Here is a 25,469-nt window from a genome sequence, read left to right on the forward strand (position 1 = left end):
CTGGGGCCTGATGTACCAAAAATTATAATTAACTGATTTTTAAAAAAAAAAAATACTGAGAGAAATGCAAATGACTGCAATTTAGAAAGCAATTTCTAAGGGGATTTTTAGGATGTCTATAAATCTAATCTTCTATCTTTCTAATTCTCAACATTAGATATTGAATATTGACATTAAGGATGGTAGACATTAGGGATGAAAGGGACATTAACAACACCCTAAATTGTATCTACTCTCTTAATAGACCTTTGCCCAAATCTTCCTGTGAATATGATACATAATTTAGACAACAAATATTTCTTGAATGTATTCTATGTCTGCCTCTATGTTATAATTCTATGGAGAAAAAAAACAGGTCACAACTTTTTTTAAAGCCTTAGTATCGTACTATTCTAAACTCAAATCTCTGATTAAATTTCTTTTGCAGTTATAGAAGGGGGAGCTTTAATGAATTTTTCATTTCTTTTATATAGTTATATTACCCATTTTCTTGCTATTCTCCATGCTATTACAAGAATAATACTGAATATATGTGACATAATAGGCATTCAGTGAATGTTGACTACATTTGATAAAATATTTTGGGTAGCAGTAAAGTAGATGGGCTTTTTTTTTCTGGTATTTAAGCCTCAATTTCCTCATCTATTAATTTACTCACCTCACGAGTATTTTGAGATTTAAATGGGAACACAGGGTAAGTGTTTAATAAATATTAATTTTTTAAGGATAAAACAACTAAAACAAACATTAAGCAAAGAGAAAAATTAAAAATAATGTACTAAGAGTATACATTTTAAAAAGAAACAACCACATTTAACATGGACATTAAAGTCTTCACATCCAATTAAGAATAACTCATAAATACATAATTTATTATTAAAATTAGTTTTACAGACTTCCCTTGTGGCACAGTGGTTAAAAATCCACCTGCCAATGCAGGGGACATGGGTTTGAGCCCTGGTCCAGGAAGATCCCACATTCCGTGAAGCAACTAAGCCCGTGTGCCACAACTACTGAGCCTACACTCTAGAGCCCGTGAGCCACAACTACCGAGCCCACGTGCCATAACTACTGAAACCCACGCGCCTAGAACCTGTGCTCTGCAACAAGAGAAGCCACCGCAATGAGAAGCCCGTGCACTGCAACAAAGAGTAGCCCCTGCTTGCCACAACTAGAGAAAGCCCATGTGCAACAACGACCCAATGCAGCCAAAAATAAATAAATTTATAAAAAATTATTTTTACTACATCATTAAATTGATTTACTTTATCACATTTTAAGTCTTAAAATCATTTTTAGGAAAAATTCTTTTGAGGGAAAAGCAAAATATATATGTGGGACTATGTAAAAATTTAAATGTACTATATAAGCTTTCAATACAGGATTAATAGTTCTTTTTTTAAAATTTTATTTTTATTTTTGGCTGTGTTGGGTCTTCATTGCTGTACACAGGCTTTCTCTAGTTGTGGCAAGCAGGGGCTACTCTTCGTTGTGGTGTGTGGGCTTCTCATTGCGGTGGCATCTCTTGTTGTGGAGCACGGGCTCTAGGCACGCAGGCTTCAGTAACTGCAGCACGCGGGCTCAGTAGTTGTGGCACGCGGGCCCTAGAGCACGCAGGCTTCCGTAATTGCGGTGCATGGGCTTTAGGGTGCGTGGGCTTCAGTAGTTGTGGCATGTGGGCTCTAGAGCGCAGGCTCAGTAGTTGTGGCGCATGGGCTTAGTTGCTCTGGGGCATGTGGGATCTTCCCGGACCAGGGATTGAACCCATGTCCCCTGCATTGGCAGGCAGATTCTTCACCACTGCACCACCAGGGAAGTCCCAAATAGTGGCTTTTCTAGATACACTAAGAACTTTAAATTTTACTTGATCTAAGGTAACTGCAGTCTTTCTTCTATTTATCTCCAGTTTTTAAAAGATTTTAAAAAGGGAATTCATTCATCTCTTTCCCTGAATCTTATTTCCTGTTCTTATGACATTTGAAAGAAGAACAATCAGTTTTTTCCAAAGTACTTATTAGGATATGTGGGGAATTATCCATTTGTGGTCACCTGGGAGAATCACAGCAATTGATATTGATGTTAATATTACAAAGCTGAGAAGTAATTATAATATTTGGAAGTATTTTGACCTAACTCTAAAAGTGTTAGGTAGAGGAAGAAATTCTTTAGACTTCTATTTTTATTTACAAATCACTTTAAAAAAAGCTACAACATTCATTCTTATTTTTGCTTATACTCCACTTTTGCAATTGCTATCATTTCACCACTAAAACTTAAAAGAAACAAAGAACCATGAAGTAACATTTGCCATTTGACAAATCTGATTAAACCAAAGGTGTTTACCATTGAAACCGACTCTGCTCACCCACTCCATCTCAAGTTTACTTTCTGTTAGACAAAATATTACTGTCTTTTCCCAGAAGGAACCCAAACCATTGTCCATTGGAAACAGTTACGTTTTAGACTGTTAAACATTGCAGGGGGTTATAAAATACAAAAATAAGTATTGGTCATTGGAATAGATTTCAAAAGTGTTTGGAATATGTATTCCAAAGACATCTTAGAGTTCTTGGCTAGATTAAAGAAAGATGTTGAAATAGGGAGAAAAAAAAAAACTGTTTTGTAACTTGTACTTAGTGTACAAACCTAGCCGCAATTACCAGATCCATTTAAAATGATAATTTAATAAAATCATGAGGTTAGCAGAGAATGAGCACACGGTTTCTTCTGAAGGTTAGTCATAGTTTTAAAAAGAATGCTTTTAGTATGCCATCTTTGACATGCCATGTTTGCCATTTGCAGAGAGGACAGACTGTAGAGCTAAATAGACACAGATAGGGATTTAATCCTCTTACTATCTGTAACAATGGGCAAGTAAGGGAGTTAGCCTCTTCCTTGCTCCATGCTGTCATCTGTAAATGGGAATAATAATACGTGATGTAGAAGTCATGTGATGGATAATATAATTTTGGTACTCAGTAGAGTAACAGGCACATAGTTGGTGCTTAATCAGTGTTAGGTCTTCTTATTATTTATCCTGACCAGAAACATACATTCAAAAAGCAACTTGTTGTTTTTTTGTTTTGGCCACAACATGTGGCATGCAGCACTTTCCTGACCAGGGACCGAACCTGCACCCTCTGCAGTGTAAGTGCAGAGTTTTAGCCACTGGACCACCAGGAAGTCCAAAACAGCAATTCTGTTTTACTTTTTCTTCTTTTGTGAATTCTCACATCACCATAAAGAGAGTTTACTTCCAAGTAACCTTTTAATTTTTTGAAAGTGGAACAGTGTCACAGTAATTTATAATTAGTAATATTTATTCAACAAATTTTGTCAAATAACTAGTATTCAGAGTCTAATGGTAGGCACCAAAGAGGTAGAAAAATAAGAACACTTTTATTTCAAATAGCTTTTATTCACACTAGGACTAGAGGAAAGTCTAATTCAGTAGAAAACACAAGACAAAAGGAGATCTTTCACACTCTTAAGGAGAATCATGACATTAACAACATCAGCAATAATCTGGAACACGCCATTGAATTTTCCATTCAATATTTTCAAATACAAAAAAAGGAATCAGATAGAAGGTGAACAGTCGATGAGCATGTTCAACAATGGTATTGTTATTAGGTATTAATCCTTTATTAGATAATTATTTTTCACCTCTGGGAAAACATCACTGGCAGCACAATTTTAAGAAGTTTGGCAACACGTATTTTTTTCAGCAGCTCTGGATGATAGATTTTGGTGAATGCTAGCCAAAAAAATTAAGGGCAAAACCACTGGTGCACAGAGGACAACAAACTGATCTTATTACAGAAACAGATATCAGACCACAATATAAAAAACATTTTAATTTTACACTAAGCCAGAAACTCCAGATTATTGGCATACACATCAACAAGCCAGGTCTAGAGTGTTTAATCACAAGAGTGATAAATACTGGTTTTCTGCCTGCTCTGCCCACCTTACTTAAAAATATCAGTATATTTGCTTTCAAATGACACAAACTGCCGAGGCTATAATCTACAAAATGATCACTCACTTTTAACAACATGCCTGTTATACCCAGTCACCACTGAAAGGACAGTTTCATAGAACCCAGCTCTGCTTACCCACAAAGAGTTTAAGCATCTTACAATTTAGAAAGAGCATATGCAGATTTTTTAATCTAAAAACAAATCTTTGCATATGTAAGGAAGTGCCATTCCTCCTCAGATTTTAGAATTCTTAATTGTTATGTTTTAAAAACTTGTTCCATTTCTACTCAATTTTAAGTTAGTAAAGGCAATAGCCAGATATTGTTGCAAGATCTCTATCAAATGTCATAAAATGCCAACTCCAAGAAAGGGCACCACAATGAAGCCTAAAGGGCATGGCCACAATGTCCCACAACACATTTGACCCTCCTTATTTTATTTGATGTTGCAACATTTGGCTCTAATGTACCTAAGGCCCAAACAGAAAAATAAAAGCACTTCCGTTTTCTTTGAATAGTCTGGAAATATCTTACTTCCAAATTATATTGATTTAAAAATTTCTCTTTTGTCATTTTTTTCTTATGGTTGGAATTTATGCTTGTGGGTTTGACTCATAAAACATCATCCAGAGGGCAGGAGAAGTCTACATACAATCTTCTATGTGATAACGCACAAGATAATTAGGTAGTACCAAGAACGGTGGAAAACTATATTTGAGACAAAAAAATTCTGTATTAATGAAACAAATGCCAGGTCCAAAACTGTAGACCAAAACACATTAACCTGATTTATCTTTTAAGATAAGAATAGCAAAAAGTCAAGTGGTTCTTGAAAGAAAGAGATAAAAAAAGAAGATAAAAAGTATCTACTAGAGTGTTTATGTAAAATGGCACAAAGAAAGCATACCTAGTGATGTCTCAGAAAATAAGTTGCCAAGGTTGCTTCAACTTAGGAAACATAAAGTAGAGATTTAAGAAATTATTCTGATAGTTTAGATACGGCAATTTTGTATTGGCAGTTGGATAAGGAGAGAGGGGTGGAAAGGAAATTATTGGTTAGAAAGATTGGCACTGTACGGTGAATTCACCACATATTTACTAAGTGTTCCAGTTTGAGAATTAAGATGGTTTGAGAAATTGTTTCAACCCTGTTACAACCCTATTACCCTAGCATTGAGGTCAAGTCGAAGCAGCCCCAGATCAAGAGTCTAAGGTTCAGTTGTCTGACCCAACTATTTCCAGGATATTAATAACTGACTCAGGTGTTGCATAAACTATTACATAAAACCTGCCAGGTGTATCATAGAAAAAACAACAAACTGCAGTTGATTTGGAGAAATCAAGTTCTACAGCCCTGTGTGAGTATACCGTGTTCATCTAAAAAATTTATACTCTGGTCACATGACAATCATGCTGTGCTTCATGAAGCATTGACGGAGTAAAAGCAAGTTGGTAGGAGGCAAGGGCTATGATTTTCAATGTAAATATGACCAGGAAAGAAGCCACACATAGGCACTTACATATTTTAGTGAGGGTGTTGATGAAGATGATGTAATACTTACGATACTTCATTAAAAAGGCAGTGAATAGTACAAAATACTGCTGGAGACCAAAATATACTTGTGTCCTTTGTGAACACAAGACACATTTGATGATGATCATGACCATACTGATGATCAGTTTGGAAGACAACAATAAAATGCCTTCATTTCTTAGCATACATCATCTGGTTTTCATTTCTTTTGGAGGTGAAAATGCCCAATTTATGGAATGGTTGAACAGGTGTGTTGTTTCCTACATCTTCTTTTCTTTTTTTTTTTTTCTTCTCTTTTCTAAGTCAAGTGATTTCATTCCTGAAGCAGGAAAAGAATGTTAAGATAGATGCTGCTAGAAGTGACAATGTCCAACTCTTGACAGAGTGATTATTTCAAGCTCAGAATGAATCACTTTTAAGACAGAAACCTTTGGCTTGTTTGTTTTTGTGGTTATTAGGCATTTAATACTTCCACTGAGACAAAGTGAGAGTAAACTTTCTAAAGATCGACAGTAAAAAATATTTAAATAAATTGTCTTAAACGTAAATGCTAGGACAAAAAATAAGTATAGAAGTGCTGATTGGAGAGAAATTTTCTCCCAGGAGAACTTCCACTGATCATTTTATTTCACTTCCATATGGAATTTGTAAAGAAACCTAGTAAATCCACAAAGCTTTGAGAATGACCTTTGGAAATAGGACAGTACTGAACTGTTGGGCAAGACCAGCCCTATAGTTTCTGAAATGTTCCTGTGAGGAGATGTTGTCCTGCTTTTAAATCTACCATGTTGCCAGTGAGAGGTGTGGGAGAATTTTGCAAAGGGTTATAGTCAAAACTGAAGGCAAGATTTCAGTTCCTACAATTGATAATGGAAATGCGATTTACAATAGTTTTTCATAAGTATCTCTGTTTTCTCCAAAAGCTGACTTCTATCTCCACTATTGGTGTTGTAAATTTGTTAAAATATTTTAAAATGTTTCATCTCAAAATGTTCTCATTTACTAAGCAATGATTAAATAGCCTCTATTACCATTTGAGGTCCATTTTACTTATTATTTAATAAAACTGTCTGGTTTTCAATTTAATATACAACCCCAGATTGTACTATATAATTGAGAAAATTTTCTTACGTTTTCTTTTTGGACTTATTATCAAATCTTATTAAAGTCCTGGCATTGTTTAGTAATAGATTTCTCAAAAACCTTTATTTTTATTCCTCATATATGAGTTATTATGAGATTGTGAGAAAGCCTATGTGATTATCCTTCAAAGCATGGATCAGAAAGAGAGATATTATTGGTAATGCCTAAAGAGGAGTTTTTCTAACAGACTCTTACAGGGAACTATTGTGAGCAATAAAAATTAAATGTATAAGTGAAGAAAACTATACCAAGTGAAACTACCCTTTTAAAAAGTACTGTTCTATTTCAAAAGAAGTGTTGATATTCTCCAAAAGCCTCCATTCTGTCCCTGAGGGCTACATTACATCTTGTAACGATATAATCAAAAAGCGCTGGCATTCTGTTCTTACAACTACATTCAGCTGTGATTAATCCTCTCCATAGTTTATCTGTCTCTCTCTGTATCCTAAAGACTCTAACTGCAACCAATTGGGTACCATATCACTTGGAAGGATGTGTGATTAACTCATTAATGTGTCATATTTTAAATCTAAATAACCTTGGAGATGTCCTACTGATTTGGCTTTATCAGATTCATGGCTATGCCTAAGTATGTGGTAAAATAACTGCAGGAAACTTCAGTAAATTAGTATGTTTGCATTATACTGTTTCATTTTCTTATTCAAAATCTAAAAACTATCTGGGAGGACTGAGAGGAATAATAGAGATTTGTAATTATGAAGTTGATTTTAAAAAGTCACAATTGTGTTTCCACTTACCGTATGTTATAGCTTTCCTTTTTAAAGGGTGGGGGTTGTCTTCTGTTTTTAAGCCTTTGGTTTCTTTAAGTAAAATCTCCTCAAATAATTACAGCAAAAACAACAAGAGCTAGGAAATATGATTGGCATGAATTTCTCTAAAAATGTCATGGAAAAAATTCATTACTATTGTGAATCTAGATTGACCTTACCCTTATGCAATGAAAGTAATTTTTTAACTAATACTGAGTTACATTCCATTTCAGATTTCCTATTTCAAAGGGTGTCTCAAATTTCTAAGATGTTAAACCAAGTATTGAGCCATTTTTGTATATGTAATAAAAGTCTTTAAAATTAAAGTGGTAATCCTAAAAAAACCAAATGCATGAAAAATATGGTCTGACTGTATAACAAAAGGGAGTTATATAATTCTACTTGAGTGAAATCTTTCATCTTTGATTTACAGGTTGGAGTCCTCTTTAACTAAAACCATATTGTCCCATATCTTTCATATCATGGCCTTCCCTAAAACCTTGTTTTAATTAAGGTTTCTTTCAGATTTTTGAATAAAAGCATGACAATCTTCACTTATGGCTTTAATATATCCTTTGAGTTAGGAAAATATATAAAAAGAAACATCAACTCTTTTGAAAGCATTGTCAGATATTAAATACTGCGAGGTATTCTACATCAATGTCTTTAGGTGTCTGAGTTATACATTGAAATAGAATTTGGGGAGGTAGGGGGATAACCTACTTATATTTAGTAAGTTGCTTTTAATCTCAGAAATAAATGTCCTATATTTTTAGCCTTTAACACTAAGGCAACATGTGTAAAGGTTAAGTTCGTGTTGTTTTTTCCACATGAAGGCACAACTTCAAGGATAACTCAATTCAAGGTGACTTCAAATAAGCAATGCCTTCATTAACACATTTCAAAGATCTAGAAAATTCAGTAACATTGCTTAAGCCCTCAACGGTTTTACAGCTAAAAGAACACATCAGACCAAGCAGCTGTGTTAACCTGGGAAGCAAGAAAATAAACTGAGTCCTCAAAGCTCCTGAGTAATTGGGGAGATTATGGGTAATCCTCGTCTTTTTTTGTAGGAAGGAAGGATGAAAGGCAAGAAGAAAGGAAGTGATGGAAAGCAGAAAAATAAAAGTGAGAGAATAAGTTCTTGATAGATTTGGAACAAATTAAGATGGCCTTTGAAAAGTTATGCACTTTTCAAAGACACTGAAAATCCTCCGTGGAACATATGCTCAGAGCTACTGTCACCAGAGCAAGGGATGTATGAGGGAGGAAGGAGACTTCATCCTAAATCAACTGCAAATCTCCTGTGTGTGAGAACACAGAGAGGGATGTTAGGGAAACAGGGTAATTTTTCTCAAAAAATGTGATATAAAATATTGCACCATTACATAAAATGTGTGAGGTTGCTTTGGCATTGGACTTTGAGATACACTGTGGTTTATTCCACTGAAAAAAGCCTCATCCTCGTTCCTCCATCTTGGACTCTTCCTAGCAAGAGTTGAACCATATGTTAAAACAAAGGCCAAAAACAAACAAAACAAAACAAAAAAAACCCCCGTGATCTGTCGGGAATTGCTGTCCTTTCATAGCTGAAAGCAAATCCTGTAAACAATTTACGACTGTGTGACAAAAAAGTTCCCAATAAAAAAACTGATCAGAATGTCAGGAATGAGATTTCTCAGGTTTTGCCCAAAATTTCGCTGGCTGTCATACCATCTGTAATTAACAGTATCTAACGCTGTACTGGATGTTTCTAGTTCATACTTTGGGCCTGGGAGTGGGTCACCCAGCATATTAAAAGCACTCTGGAAGCAGTTTCTTCCAATCGTGGTTTACTGTAACTTTAGAATCATAGCGGTTACTTTTAAGGAATCTTTAATGCCCTTTCAAGTCCATCCAAAGAACAAGTGAAGCTGCTGTTCAGAATTTTGTGCCCAGTGTTTATGTTCCATGGAATCTGTGCCACCCAGGCAGCAGACAAGACATGTCTGAGGGTGCTGGGGTGGCGGGGGGATATGCAATGATGTCACACACAGGAAATATCGGGGGTGGGGAAGGCTGGGGAGGACTTGGCGCTTCACAAGGCTGGCTCCTCTTCCATAGGCTCGCCAGCAGTTCTGTAAAAATAAACAGGCAATCAGAATACAGCATAAGAGTACACAATGACATTGTAGATTTTCATACATAATCAAAGCTGATTTTTCAGCTCTCTCTGATGTTTATTTGTGTTATTCCGTTATCCATAAATAGAGTTTCTTTCCTAGGAAGTATAAACAAATGTCAAGTGGAAAAACATTTTCGATCCAAGCAATCATTGGAAATGTTCCTGTTTATATTAAAACATGTCAGAATATTTTATAACTCTAGATTCCAAAACGTACATGTTTTGTGTCTAGTACAGTCCAATAATTTATTGAAAAAATTAACTATGATATTTTATTTTAGGAGCAATTACAGTGATTTCCTATGGAACCAGTTTGCTAACGAGAGCAAAGGACCCAGCTAGCTTCTGGAGGAGACTCACCAGGGCTCTGGTTTTTTTGCTTCTGTTCTTTCATAACTGGATTGGCTGCCTGCCGGAGGCATTTCAAATCAAATTCTGAATCTGATTAGCAAATCACTGCTACAGACCCAGCGTTTTTACAAGAAACGCACTATGGTAGTGTGTAAATAGTTTTTATTCGGCATCATCTGAGGGGTGTTCTGCTCTGGCAAAACCAAAACTAATTGCTTGAAAATTTATACTTGAGATTTAGCCTTAATTTAGTAACACTCTGAGGGTGTTTTAAGGCAAACTTTTAGAATGATTTTGAATTTAGTCAAAAGGACAAGTCGTAGCAGGAATCCAAATGCATGAGGTAGCTGGATTGCTGAGGGAAGAATGCTGGGGTTTGAGATGCCGGGAGAATTGAGTATGAGTCTGGGCTCTGTGATTTGCTAATGTTGCAACTGCGAATGTTGTAACTATACTTCTGTGAAGCTGTGGTTTCATGTTTAAAACCCGTGAGGAAAAAAGATGTTCCGTACAGAATCAGTGAAGGTTAAAAAAATAAAGGAGATAAAATGGACTTCTGAACAATACACACTACGGGGCAGTAGTTATTTAACTCTGGATTTGTCCCCTCATCATCTAACATATGTATAAAACTGTGTTGAATGGTACACAGGTACAGAGTTATGCCTGTGCTACCATAAGGAAATGCAATATTGGGAAGATAGTTCTCTCTGGGTGGTGGAATAATAGGTAGGTGGTTTAAATTTTCTTTTTCATACTGTTTTTCTACTTGCCAGTATTCTATAATGAATTACTTTTCTATTAGAACAAATTGCTATATTTGGAACACTGTTGTTAATGAAGAAAAATGAACAATTTAGCCATGTTATTTTACAGATATATAAAGAAAAAACCAAGATTTCTGTGTATCTACAAATAAGGTAGTTGCCATTTTAATTTAGCATTTTTATAATAAATTTAAAACACTGAAAGATTTTATCCATGGAACAGTAATAAAAAAGATTTTAATGCATCCTCTAAAGAATGAGAAATATTAGGTATTCATTATTTAACATTACTAAAAGGAGAGAGTTCCAAATGAGTCCATGTGGAATACTTAAAAAAAAATTCTTAGGAAGTTATAGCCTGTCCAACAGTATACTGGATAAGGAGGTTGTGAGAAAGTGTTTAGAGCTGCTATATAAGATAAAAGCTATTTAAGTGAGTCATACTCTATTAAAATCTTTCCAAACTAAAATTATCAGCATTCCCACAAGAAAATTTTTAAATTAAGGAAAACATTTAAGTAACTAAACTGATTTATATGTAAACATGCAAACTTATTTACATTTGAGAATATGTGGATTATACAGGTATAGAATCCTCAAACTAGATACTCCAATGGAGACTGAATTCTCCTATTTACTTTTTCCAAACTTTATTGAGATACAGTCGGCATATAACATTGTATAAGTTTAAGGCAATGTGACGATTTACCACAATAATATATCCTTCACCTCCCATAACTACCATTTTTGTTGTTATGATGAGAACATTTAAGATTTACTCTCATAGCAAATTTTGAGTATACAATACAGTATTGTTAGCTGTAGTAATCATGCTGTATATCAGATCCCCAGAACTTATTCATCCTATAACTGGAAGCTTGTACCTTTTGATCAACATCATTCCATCTCCTCTATCTCCCAGGCCCTGTTAACCATCAATCTACTGTTTCTATGAGTTCAACAATTTTTTTCCCAGTTTTATTGTAAATAACTGACAAACCTCACTGTATCAGTTTAAGGTGGAGAGCATGATAGTCTGACTTACATATATTGTGAAATGATTACCACAATAGGTTTAGTTAACATCCATCATCTCATATAGAGAGTTCAATGTTTTTAGATTTCACATATAAGTGAGATCATATTGTATTTATCTTTCTCTGTCTTAGCATAATGCTCTCAAGTTTCACCCATGTTGAACCTTCTTTTTTATGGCTGAATAATGTTCTGTTGTATGTATATACCACATTTTCTTTGTCGATTCATCTATCACTGGACGCTGAGGTGGTTTCCTTGTCTTGGCTATTGTAAATAGTGCTGCAATGAACATGAGAGTGCAGATACCTCTCCAAGATAGTGATTTTGTTTTCTTTGGATATATACCCAGAAGTGGGATTACTGGATCACATGGTAGTTCTACTTTTACTTTCTTGAGGAACCTCCATACTGTTTTCCATAGCAGCTGCATCAGTTTACATTCCCATCAACAGTGCAAATAGATCACTTTCTCCATATCCTCACTAATTTGTTATCTCTTGTCTTTTTGATGCAAGCACATGTGAAGTGATATCTCGGTGTGGTTTTGCTTTGCATTTCCCTGATAATTAGTGATGTTGAGAACCTTCCCATGTACCTGTTGGCGATTTGTATGTCTTCTTTAGAAAAATATCTATTCTGGTCCTTTTCCTTTTTTTTTTTTTTTTTTTTTGTGGTATGCGGGCCTCTCACTGCTGTGGGCTCCCCCGCTGCGGAGCACAGGCTCCGGACGCGCAGGCCCAGCAGCCACAGCTCACGGGCCCAGCCGCTCTGCAGCATGTGGGATCCTCCTGAACCGGGGCACGAACCTGCGTCCCCTGCATCGGCAGGTGGACTCCCAACCACTGTGCCACCAGGGAAGCCCCCCTTTTCCTATTTTTAAATTGAGTTAATTTATTCACTTATTTATTGCTATTGAATTGTATGAGCTCCATATATATTTTGGATATTAACCCCTTATCAGATACATGGTTTGCAAATATTTTCTTGTATTTCATAGGTTGCCTTTTCACTTTGTTGATTCTTTGGCTGTGCAAAAGTTTTTAGTTTGACGTCATTGCACTTGCTTTTATTTTTTAATAAATTTATTTATTATTTTTAATTTTTGGCTGCGTTGGGTCTTCGTTGCTGCACGCGGACCTTCTCCAGTTGCGGCGAGCAGGGGCTACTCTCTGTTGCGGTGCACGGGCCTCTCACTGTGGTGGCCTCCCCTGTTGTGGAGAGTGGGCTCCAGGCATGCGGGCCTCAGCAGTTGTGGCTCGCGGGCTCCAGAGCGCAGGCTCAGCAGTTGTGGTGCATGGGCCCAGTTGCTCCACAGCATGTGGAATCGTCCCGGACCAGGGCTCGAACCTGTATTCCCTGCATTGGCAGGTGGATTCTTAACGACTGTGCCACCAGGGAAGCCCCTGCACTTGCTTATTTTTGCCTTTTTTGCTTTTTCTTTTGTTGTCATATCCAGAAAATTAATTGTAAAGACCAAAGTCAAGGAGCTTTTTTTCTTTGTTTTCTTCTAAGAGTTTTATAGTTTCAATTCTTACATTTAAGTTCTTAATACATTTCCAGTTAATTTTTGTGAGTGGTATAAGGTAGGGGTCCAGTTTCTTTCTTTTGCATATGAATGAATGTCCAGTTTTCCCAACACCATTTATCAAAGAGATTATTGTTAGCACATTGAGTATTCTTGACTCCCTTGTCAAATATTAGTTGACAATATATGTGAGGGTTTATTTGTGGGCTCTCAATTCTGTTCCATTGGTCTATGTGTCTGTTTTTATGCCAATGCCATACTCTTGATTACTACAGCTTTGTAATATTTGAACTCAGGATGTGTGAAGCCTCCAGCTTTGTTCTTGCTCAAGATTGCTATGGCTATTCAGGGTCTTTGGTAATCCCACTGAATTTTAGGATTTTTTTTCTATTTCTGTGAAAAATGCCATTGGAATTCTGAGAGGGATTGCATTGAACCTATCAGTGACTTTGAATAGTGTGGATGTTTTACCAATATTAACTCTTCTGATACATGAATGTGGAATAGCTTTCCATTTATTTGTGTCTTCTTCAATTTGTTTCATCAGATCTTACTGGTTTTGGTATATAGATCTTAGTTTTTATCCTGAAAGTTTACTGAATTCATTTATTATTACTAGCCATTTTTTTTTTTTGGTGGAGTCTTTAGGATTTTTTACATACAAGTACAGGATCATGTTAAGAAACCCTTGTCTTGTTTCTCATCTTAGAGGGAAATCTTTCAGCTTCTTACTGTTGAGTATGAATGATGTTAGCTGTGGGTTTGTCATATATGGCTTCTATTATGTTGAAGTATGTTCCTTCTATACCCAGTTTGGTTGAGAGTTTTTATGATGAAAGAATGTTGAATTTTGTCTGCTGCTTTTTATGCATCTATTGAAAAGACAATGATTTTTATCTTTTATTTCATTAATGTGGTGTATCACATTCATTGATTTGCATATGTTGAACCACCCTCGCTCCCAGGGATAAATCCCACTTGCTCATGGTGTATGATCTTTTTAATGTGCTGTTGAAATTGGTTTGCTAGTATTTTGCTGAGGATTATTGTATCTATGTTCATCAGGGTTATTGGCCTATAGTTTTCTTTTCTTGCAGTATCCTTATCTAGCTTTGGTATCAGGGTAGTGGCTGCATAAAATGAGTTTAGGAGTGATAGATTCCCTAAATCAGTAAATCAGATATTCAGATACAAATGACGAGTCCCTGGTCAGGGAACTAAGATCCTGCATGCTGCGGGACAACTAAGCCCACGCCCCACAAGTGCCGCAACTACTGAGCCTGCACGCCACACCTAGAGAGCCCGTGTGCCACAAACTGCAGAGCCCAAGTGCTCTGGAACCCACGTGCCACAACTAGAGAGAAGCCCATGTGCTACAACTAGAGAAAAGCCCACGCATCTCAATGAAGAGCCCACATGCCACAACTAAGACCTGACGCAGCCAAAAAAAATAAAAAAGAGAAACAGATGACCAGAAAGTGGGATTGTCACTTACCCCAAGTCCCATGGTGAGTCTGGGAGGTGGGACCTTGTGAAAAGACAGCTATGACAGGTAATGTCTCTCAGACACCAGTTTTTGGGTGGGGAGGGAGGGCGGGCTTTCAATTTTTTGGATGAGTTTGAGAACTGGTGTTAATTCTTCTTTAAATGTTTGGAAGAATTCACCAGTGAAACCATCTGGGACTGGGCTTTTCTTTTTGGAGAGGTTTTGGTTTACTGATCCAATCTTCTTATTATTGGTATGTTCAGATTTTCTATTTTTTTCATGATTTAGTCTTGGTAGGTTGTATGCTTCTAGGAACTTACTCATTTCTTATAGGTTGTCCAATTTGTTGGCATATAATTGTTCATAGTAGTCTCTTGTGATGGTTTGTATTTGTGTGGTATCAGCTATAATGTCTCCTCTTTCATTTATAATTTTATTTATTTGAGTCCTCTCTCTTTTTTTCTTGGTAAGTCTAAAGGTTTGTCAATTTTTAAAATCATTTTAAAAAACCAACTGTTAGTTTTGTTGATCTTTTCTATTGCTTTTCTATTATCTATTTCATTTATTTCTGCTCTGATTTTTGTTATCCTAACTTTGGGGTTAGTTTGTTGTTCATTTTCTAGTTCCTTAAGCTGTAAAGTTAGGTTGTTTATTTGAGGGTTTTTTTTAATGTATGCATTTATTGCTGTAAATTTGCCTCAGCACTGCTTTTGCTGCATCCCATAAGTTTTGTTATTCTGTGTGTCCATTTTTGTTTGTTTCAAGATAACTTTTGATTCTCTTTGATTTCCTCTTTGATCCATTAGTTATACAGGAATGTGTTGTTTAGTTTCCACACATTTGTGAATTTTCCAATTTTCCTTCTGTTACTGATTTCTAATTTCACACCACTGTGGTCATAAAAGATACTTAGTATGATTTCACTCTTTTAAAATTCACTAAGACTTGTTCTGTGACCTAACATATGACCTATCCTAGAGAATGTTCTATGTGCACTTGAGAGGAATAGGTATTTTCCTGCCGTTGCATGGAATGTTCTGTATATGTCTGTTAGGTCCATCTGATATAAAGTATAATCCAGTCCAATGTTTCCTTATTGATTTTCTGCCTGGATAATCTATCCATTGTAGAAAGTGTGGTATTGAAGTTCCCTACTATTATTGTACTATTGTCTATATTATTCCCTTCAGATCTGTTAGTATTTGCTTAATGTATTTAGATGCTCGGATGTTGGGTGTATATGTATTTAAAATTATCATATCCTCTTAATGAATTGATCCCTTTATCACCATATGATGACCTTCTTTGTTTTTTGTTACAGTTTAGACTTAAAGTCTATTTTTTTTCCAGATATAAGTATAGCTACTCCTGCTCTATTTTGTTTTCTATTTGCATGGAATATCCGTTTCCATACCTTCACTTGGAGCCATTTACATTTAAAATAATTATTGATAGTTAGCAACTTACTATTGCCACTTTTGTTAATTGTTTTCTTGCTGTTTTGTACTTACTTTGTTCATTTCTTCCTCTCTTAATGTCTTCCATTTAAACTGATGACTTTCCATAGTGGTATGCTTTAATTCCCTTCTCTTTATCTTTACCTATCTACCATAGGTTCTTTTTTTTTTTTAAATAAATTTATTTATCTATTTTTGGCTGCATTGGGTCTTCATTGCTGCATGCGGGCTTTCTCCAGTTGCAGCGAGTGGGGGCTACTCTTTGTTGCAGTGCACGGGCTTCTCATCACAGTGGCTTCTCTTGTTGCAGAACACAGGCTCTAGGCTCACGGGCTTCAGTAGTTGTAGCATGTGGGCTCAGCAGTTGTGGCTCGTGGGCTCTAGCGCCCAGGCTCAGTAGTTGTGGTGCACGGGCTTAGTTGCTCGGCAGCATGTGGGATCTTCCCGGACCAGGGCTTGAACCCGTGTCCCCTGCATTGGCAGGGGGATTTTTAACCACTGCGCCACCAGGGAAGTCCTACCATAGGTTTTTGCTTTGTGGTTACCCGGAGGCTTACTTGAAACATCTAATAGATATAACAGTCTAATTTTAAGCTGACAACAACTTAACTTTAATTGCATACAAAACTCTACCCTTTTACTCCTCCTGTCTATAGTATTTTTTTTAACATCTTTATTGGGGTATAATTGCTTTACAATGGTGTGTTATAGTTTGTTTTTTTTGTTTTTAATTTTATTTATTTATTTATTTTTGGCTGTGTTGGGTCTTTGTTTCTGTGCGAGGGCTTTCTCTAGTTGTGGCGAGCGGGGGATACTCTTCATTGCGGTGCACAGGCCTCTCACTGTCGCAGCCTCTCTTGTTGCGGAGCACAAGCTCCAGACACGCAGGCTCAGTAGTTGTGGCTCATGCGCCTAGTTGCTTCACGGCATGTGGGATCTTCCCAGACCAGGGCTCGAACCCGTGTCCCCTGCATTGGCAGGCAGATTCTCAACCACTGTGCCACCAGGGAAGCCCTATAGTTTGTTTTTGATGTCATGATTTTTTTTTTAATATTGTGTATCCATGAACAAATTACTGTAGCTGTAGCTATTTAAAATACTTTTGTCCTTTAACCTTTATCCTAGAGTTAAGTGTTTAACACATCACCATATTATACTATTAGAGTATTCTGAATCTGACTATATACTTACCTTTGCCAGTGTGTTGTACATTTTCATATGTTTTCATGTTAGTAGTTATCGTACTTTCTTTTCAGTTTGAAGGACTCCTTTCAGCACTTATTGTAAGGAAAGTCTTGTGGTGATGAACTACTTCAACTTTTTTTTTTGTTTGGGAAAGTCTTTTTATCTCACCTTAATTTCTAAAGGAAAACCTTGCCAGGTAAAGTAGTCCGGTTGGCAGTTTTTTTCTTTCAGCACTTTGAACATATCATCCTACTCTCTCCTGGCAGGTCTTTGTGTGGGGAGAGAGGCTCAGTTCTCCTGTTCTACCGTCTTGGTGATGATACCTCCCTCCATCTGAATTTTCCTACTTCTAACCCAAAGCCACAGCAAGATGATCTTCCCCCCACATCCAGGACTCAGTTGTGGCTGGAATTTCAGAGACAGTGGTAAGTGTCTGTGCATTCTCCAGACATCCGTCTTAGGCTTTGAGGAGGTAAGCGAAGTGTCTTCAGCACAAACCATTCACTGCAAAATGGAACTTCTTCTCTTCTAACATGGGGACTTTCAGGTACAATATAAAGCTTTCCATCAGATGCTTCTCTTTGCTTTCCTCCCCTCAAAGTCATTTCATATTAACCACTTTTTTGGAAAATAGTTAATTAACTGCTGCCACATTCTAATGAAACAAATACACATAACCAGCCAAATCTCTCAGTGTCTTGCAACACAGAAGTTTTATTACTAGTATAGCAAGTAGGAAAATATCCTGGATTTCAAGGTAGATTTCACAAGGTAGATGTATTTAGGTCCCAACTCTGCCATTTTTAAAATTTAACTTTGAGCAAGTCATCGTCCCTAGATTCTCAGTTTTCTCTTTAAAACTGAAATAATAATCCACGACCTGCTCTCTGGGTGTTCTCATATCCATAGCTCTCAGTGGATTTAGTATTATCTTTACTTAATCCCTGTCCCTAGGTAACTGTTAAATGTCTACATATTTTTTTAAGTTAATTTAAGAAGTCATCTTCATGAAACACTTAGAAAGTGAACTGGTCAGGGATGACCCTTTAATGGCTGTTTTGGGTGAAAGAGTAAGAAGCAGTACTCTTGAAATGTGGGGGGCTCCCCGTGGGGGGCTCCCCACTTCAATCATTTATAGACAGATACCAAGGTTATCTTGATTAACAAAAACACAGCTGTGGAAAGGGCTGGGTGAAGGGGAGAGATAATCTTCAATATTTGGATTTAATTCCTTTTTCAGTTAGGTGAGGTAGAGACATAGGAAGGTCAGGAATAAATGTAAAATAAAACATTCAAAGATAAATTTTAGTACAATAGTTCAGCTGATTGAAAGACACAAACTTCTGCTATAGCAAGTAGAAGTGAACACAGATGGTCCTTTATTGATGAAGGGCAAAGATTTCATATATTAAGGGAAGGATCAGTTAGGTCCAGCAGTCATAGTAGTTTAGATAATTTGCAAAAATAAAAAGCAGAAAGAAAGAATTTGAGATAAGATATAACATAAAATTATATTCTTGTATTTTCCCTTAAAGGGGTATTTCATTTCCTATGATTTTTAAAGCAGTATCTGTTAATTTATATTAATGCTATTATTATTTTTTATTTTATTTTTTTTTGTGGTATGCCGGCCTCTCACTGTTGTGGACTCTCCCGTTGTGGAGCACAGGCTCCGGACGCGCAGGCTCAGCGGCCATGGCTCATGGGCCCAGCTGCTCTGCGGCACGTGGGATCTTCCCGGACCGGGGCACGAACCCATGTCCCCTGCATTGGCAGGCGGACTCTAAACCACTGAGCCACCAGGGAAGCCCAACAACATTATTTTTAAAGACACATTTCCTCTTGGTTTATTGATTTAATTTAATCCCTATACTTTCCTCTTCCTTCTCCAAGGCAAGCAATCTAATTCCTATTTGTTTGTTTTTTCAGTGAAAACATTTTAAGTTTTAGTATTGATTATTTTCTAGTTTCATAGCTTCACAGAGGGGAATTTTTTTTGAATTTTATTTATTTTATTTTATACAGCAGGTTCTTATTAGTTATCCATTTTATACATATTAGTGTATATATGTCAATCCGAATCTCCCAATTCATCCCACCACCACCCCACACCCCCACTGCTTTCCCCCCTTGGTGTCCATACGTTTGTCCTCTACATCTGTATCTCAGTTTCTGCCCTGCAAACCAGTTCATCTGTACCATTTTTCTAGGTTACACATATATGCATTAATATACGATATTTGTTTTTCACTTTATTACTTCACTCTGTATGACAGTCTCTAGATTCATCCATGCCTCTATAAATGACCCAATTTCGTTCCTTTTTATGGCTGAGTAATATTCCATTGTATATATGTACCACATCTTCTTTATCCAGTCATCTGTTGATGGGCATTTAGGTTGCTTCCATGACCTGGCTATTGTAAATAGTGCTGCAATGAATATTGGGGTACATGTGTCTTTTTAAATTATGGTTTTCTCTGGATATATGACCAGGAGTGGGATTGCTGGGTCATATGGTAATTCTATTTTTAATTTTTTAAGGAACCTCCATACTCTTCTCCATAGTGGCTGTATCAATTTACATTCCCACCAACAGTGCAAGAGGGTTCCCTTTGGTCCACACCTTCTCCAACATTTGTTGTTTGTAGATTTTCTGATGATGCCCATTCTGACTGGTGTGAGGTGATACCTCATTGTAGTTTTGATTTGCATTTCTCTAATAGTGATGTTGAGCAGCTTTTCATGTGCTTCTTGGTCATCTGTATGTCTTCTTTGGAGAAATGTCTATTTAGGTCTGCCCATTTTTGGATTGACTTGTTTGTTTTTTTAATATTGAGCTGCATGAGCTGTTTATATATTTTGGAGATTAATCCTTTGTTGGTTGATGCGTTTGCAAATATTTTCTCCCATTGTGAGGGTTGTCTTTTTGTCTTGTTTGTAGTTTCCTTTGCTTTGCAAAAGCTTTTAAGTTTCATTAGGTCCCATTTGTTTATTTTTGGTTTTATTTCCATTACTCTAGGAGATGGATCAAAAAAGATCTTGCTGGGATTTATGTCAGAGTGTTCTTCCTATGTTTTCCTCTAAGAGTTTGATAGTGTCCGGTCTTACATTTAGGTCTCTAATCCATTTTGAGTTTATTTCTGTGTATGGTGTTAGGGCGTGTTCTAATTTCATTCTTTTACATGTAGCTGTCCAGTTTTCGCAGAACCACTTATTGAAGAGCCTGTCTTTTCTCCATTGTATATCCTTGCCTCCTTTGTCATAGATTACTTGGCCATAGGTGCGTGGGTTTATCTCTGGGCTTTCTATCCTGTTACATTGATCTATATTTCTGTTTTTGTGCCAGTATCATATTGTCTTGATTACTGTAGCTTTCTAGTATAGGCTGAAGTGAGGGAGTCTGATTCCTCCAGCTCCGTTTTTTCCCTCAAGACTGCTTTGGCTATTCAGGGTCTTTTGTGTCTCCATACAAATTTTAAGGTTTTTTTGTTCTAGTTCTGTAAACAAGGCCATTGGTAATTTGATAGGGATTGCTTCGAATCTGTAGATTGCTTTGGGTAGTATAGTCATTTTCACAATATTGATTCTTCCAATCCAGGAACATGGTATATCTCTCCATCTGTTGGTATCACCTTTGATTTCTTTCATCAGTGTCTTATAGTTTTCTGCATGAGGTCTTTTGTCTCCCTAGGTAGGTTTATTCCTAGGTATTTTATTCTTTTTAATGGGAGTGTTTCCTTAATTTAGCTTTCAGATTTTTCATCATTAGTGTATAGGAATGCAAGAGATTTCTGTGCGTTAATTTTGTATCCTGCAACTTTACCAAATTCATTGATTAGCTCTAGTAGTTTTCTGGTGGCATCTTTAGGATTCTGTATATATAGTATCATGTCATCTGCAAACAGTGACAGTTTTGCTTCTTCTTTTCCAATTCGTATTCCTTTTATTTCTTTTTCTTCTCTGACTACTAGGACTTCTGTAGGCTCTAGGACTCTGACTGGCTAGGACTTCCAAAACTATGTTGAATAATAGTGGTGAGAGTGGATATCCTTGTCTTGTTCCTGATCTTAGAGGAAATGCTTTCAGCATTTCACCATTGAGAATGATGTTTGCTGGGGGTTTGTTTTATATGGCCTTTATTATGTTGAGGTAGGTTCCCTCTATGCCCACTTTCTGGAGAGTTTTTATGATAAGTGGGTGTTGAATTTTGTCAACAGCTTTTTCTGCATCTATTGAGATGATCATATGGTTTTTATTCTTCAGTTTGTTAATATGGTGTATCACACTGATTGATTTGCGTATATTGAAGAATCCTTGCATCCCTGGGATAAATCCCACTTGATCATGGTGTATGATTCTTTTAATGTGTTGTTGGATTCTGTTTGCTAGTATTTTGTTGAGGATTTTTGCATCTATATTCATCAGTGATACTGGTCTGTAATTTTTTTTTTTGTAGTATCTTTGTCTGGTTTTGGTATCAGGGTGATGGTGGCCTCACAGAATGAGTTTGGGAGTGTTCCTTCCTCCACAATTTTTTGGAAGAGTTTGAGAAGGATAGGTGTTAGCTCGTGTCTAAATGTTTGATAGAATTCACCTGTGAAGCCATCTGGTCCTGGACTTTTGTTTGTTGGAAGATTTTTAATCACAATTTCAATTTCATTACTTGTGATTGGTCTGTTCATATTTTCTATTTCTTCCTGGTTCAGTCTTGGAAGGTTATACCTTTCTAAGAATTTGTCCATTTCTTCCAGGTTGTCCATTTTATTGGCACAGAGTTGCTTGTAGTAGTCTCTTAGGATGCTTTGTATTTCTGTGGTGTCTGTTGTAACTTCTTTTTCATTTCTTATTTTATTGATGTGAGTCCTCTCCCTCTTTGTCTTGATGAGTCTGGCTAATGGTTTATCAATTTTGTTTATCTTCTCAAACAACCAGCTTTTAGTTTTAATGATCTTTGCCATTGTTTTCTTTGTTTCTATTTCATGTATTTCTACTCTGATCTTTATGATTTCTTTCCTCCTGCTAACATTGGGTTTTGTTTGTTCTTCTTTCTCTAGTTCCTTTAGGTGTAAGGTTAGATTGTTTTAGATTTTTGTTTCTTGAGGTAGGCCTGTATTGCTAAAAACTTCCCTCTTAGAACTGCTTTTGTTGCATCCCATGGGTTTTGGATGGTCGTGTTTTCATTGTTATTTGTCTCTAGGTATTTTTTGATTTCCTCTTTGAATTTTTCTGTGATCTCTTGGTTATTTAGTAATGTGTTGTTTAGCCTCCACATGTTTGTGTTTTTTACGGTTTTTTTCCCGTAACTGATTTCTAATCTCATAGTGTTGTGGTCAGAAAAGATGCTTGATACAATTTCAGTTTTCTTAAATTTACTGAGGCTTGATTTGTGACCCACGATGTGATCTATCCTGGAGAACGTTCCGTGTGCACTTGAGAAGAAAGTGTAATCTGCTGGTTTTGGATGGAATGTCCTATAAATATCAATTAAATCTATCTGGCCTATTGTGTCATTTAAAGCTTGTGTTTCCTTATTAATTTTCTGTTTGGATGATCTGTCCATTGGTGTAAGTGAGGTGTTAAAATCCCCCACTATTATTGTGTTACTGTCGATTTCCTCTTTTATCGCTGTTAGCAGTTGCCTTGTGGATTTAGGTGCTCCTATGTTGGGTGCATATATATTTATAATTGTTATATCTCCTTCTTGGATTGATCACTTGATCATTATGTAGTGTCCTTCCTTGTCTCTTGTAACATTCTTTATTTTAAAGTCTATTTTATCTGATATCAGTATTGCTACTCCAGCTTTCTTTTGATTTCCATTTGCATAGAATAACTTTTTCTGTCCCCTCACTTTCAGTCTGTATGTGTCCCTACAAGAGGTGGGTCTCTTGTAGACGGTATATATATGGGTCTTGTTTTTGTATCCATTCAGCGAGCCTGTGTCTTTTGGTTGGAGCATTTAATCCATTCACATTTAAGGTAATTATTGATACGTATGTTCCTATTACCATTTTCTTAATTGTTTTGGGTTAGTTTGTGTAGGTCCTTTTCTTCTCTTTTGTTTCCCACTTAGGGATGTTCCTTTAGCATTTGTTGTAGAGCTGTTTTGGTGGTGCTGAATTCTCTTAGCTTTTGCTTGTCTGTAAAGCTTTTGATTTCTCTGTCGAATCTGAATGAGCTCCTTGTGGGTGATCTTGGTTGTGGGTTCTTCCCTTTCATCACTTTAAGTCTGTCATGCCACTCCCTTCTGGCTTGTAGAGTTTCTGCTGAGAAATCAGCTGTTAACCTTATGGGTTTTCCTTTGTATGTTATTTGTTGTTTTTCCCTTGCTGCTTTCAGTAAGTTTTCTTTGCCTTTGATTTTTTTTCAATTTGATTACTATGTGTCTCGGTGTGTTTCTCCTTGGGTTTATCCTGTATGGGACTCTCTGTGCTTTCTGGACTTGCGTGGCTATTTCCTTTCCCATGTTAGGGAAGTTTTCCAATATAATCTCTTCAAATATTTTCTCGGGTCCTTTCTCTCTCTCTTCTCCTTCTGTGATCCTTATAATGCAAATGTTGTTGCGTTTAATGTTGTCCCAGAGGTGTCTTAGGCTGTCTTCATTTCTTTTCATTCTTTTTTCTTTATTCTGTTCCGCAGCAGTGAATTCTACCATTCTGTCTTCCAGGTCACTTATCCATTCTTCTGCCTCAGTTATTCTGCTATTGGTTCCTTCTAGTGTAGTTTTCATTTCAGTTATTGTACTGTTCATCTCTGTTTGTTTGTTCTTTAATTCTTCTTAGGTCTTTGTTAAACATTTCTTGCATCTTCTCGATCTTTGCCTCCATTCTTTTTCCGAGGTCCTGGATTCTCTTCACTATCATTATTCTGAATTCTTTTTCTGGAAGGTTGCCTATCTCCGCTTCATTTAATTATTTTTCTGGGGTTTTACCTTGTTACTTAATCTGGTATATAGCCATCTGCATTTTCATCTTGTCTATCATTCTGTGAATGTGGTTTTTGTTCCACAGGCTTCAGGATTGTAGTTCTTCTTGCTTCTGCTGTCTGCTCTCTGGTGGATGAGACTATCTAAGAGGCTTGATGGGAGGGACTGATGGTGGGTAGAGCTGGCTGTTGCTCTGGTGGGCAGAGCTCAGTAAAACTTTAATCTGTTTGTCTGCTGATGGGTGGGGCTGGGTTCCTTCCCTGTTGGTTGTTTGGCCTGAGGTTACCCAACACTGCAGCCTACCTGGGCTCTTTGGTGGGGCTAATGACAGACTCTGGGAGGGCTCACCCCAAGGAGTACTTCCCAGAACTTCTGCTGCCAGTGTTCTTTTCCTCACGGTGAGAGACAGCCACCCCTGGCCTCTGTAGGAGACCCTCCAATGCTAGCAGGTACATCTGGTTCAGTCTCCTATGGGGTCACTGCTCCTTCCCCTGGGTCCCGATGCACACACTACTTTGTGTGTGCCCTCCAAGAGTGTAGCCTCTGTTTCTCCCAGTCCCGTCGAAGTCTTGCAGTCAAATCCTGCTAGCCTTCAAGGTTTGATTCTCTAGGAATTCCTCCTCCTGTTGCTGGACCCCTAGGTTGGAAAGCCTAACGTGGGCCTCAGAACCTTCAGTCCAGTGGGTGGACTTCTGTGGTACTAGTGTTCTCCAGTTGGTGAGTCACCCCCCCAGCAGTTTTGGATTTGATTTTATTGTGATTGCACCCCTCCTGCTGTCTCATTGTGGCTTCTCCTTTGTCTTTGGATGTGGAGTACCTTTTTTGGTGAGTTCCAGTGTCTTCCTGTTGATGATTGTTCAGCAGTTAATTGTGATTCCGGTCCCCTCGCAAGAGGGAGGCAACAGAGAGCTAATTCCTGTTATGTATGTTATCTGTTCATAGGGTGCTCTTTAAAGCTATATGTTATTGTTTTATGAGCATGTATTTTTATTTTATCTTTATACACACATGTATCATTTCTGTTGCTTACTTCTCTCACCCAGTAGTGTAGTTAGTTATTACATAAACATCACTGTAAGCAGTTATGTTTATCTAGTCTGTAGTGGCCAAGTGCTACATGTCATCTCCTCCATGGTGTA

General features: G+C 37.0%; 1 protein-coding gene across 1 annotated transcript in view; it reads right to left on the reverse strand.

The window, feature by feature from the left end:
- Positions 1–9,380: 9,380 nt before the first annotated feature.
- HDAC9 (histone deacetylase 9) overlaps positions 9,381–25,469 on the reverse strand; it is an 806,539-nt gene continuing 790,450 nt past the window's right edge. Inside the window, exon 26 of the mRNA XM_060020406.1 lies at positions 9,381–9,546. Within this exon, the coding sequence (XP_059876389.1) occupies positions 9,507–9,546 (40 nt within the window). The 3' untranslated portion in view covers positions 9,381–9,506. The remainder of the gene's footprint in view (positions 9,547–25,469) is intronic.

Source organism: Delphinus delphis, chromosome 9 (genome assembly GCF_949987515.2).
Source record: "Delphinus delphis chromosome 9, mDelDel1.2, whole genome shotgun sequence".
NCBI lineage: Eukaryota > Metazoa > Chordata > Mammalia > Artiodactyla > Delphinidae > Delphinus > Delphinus delphis.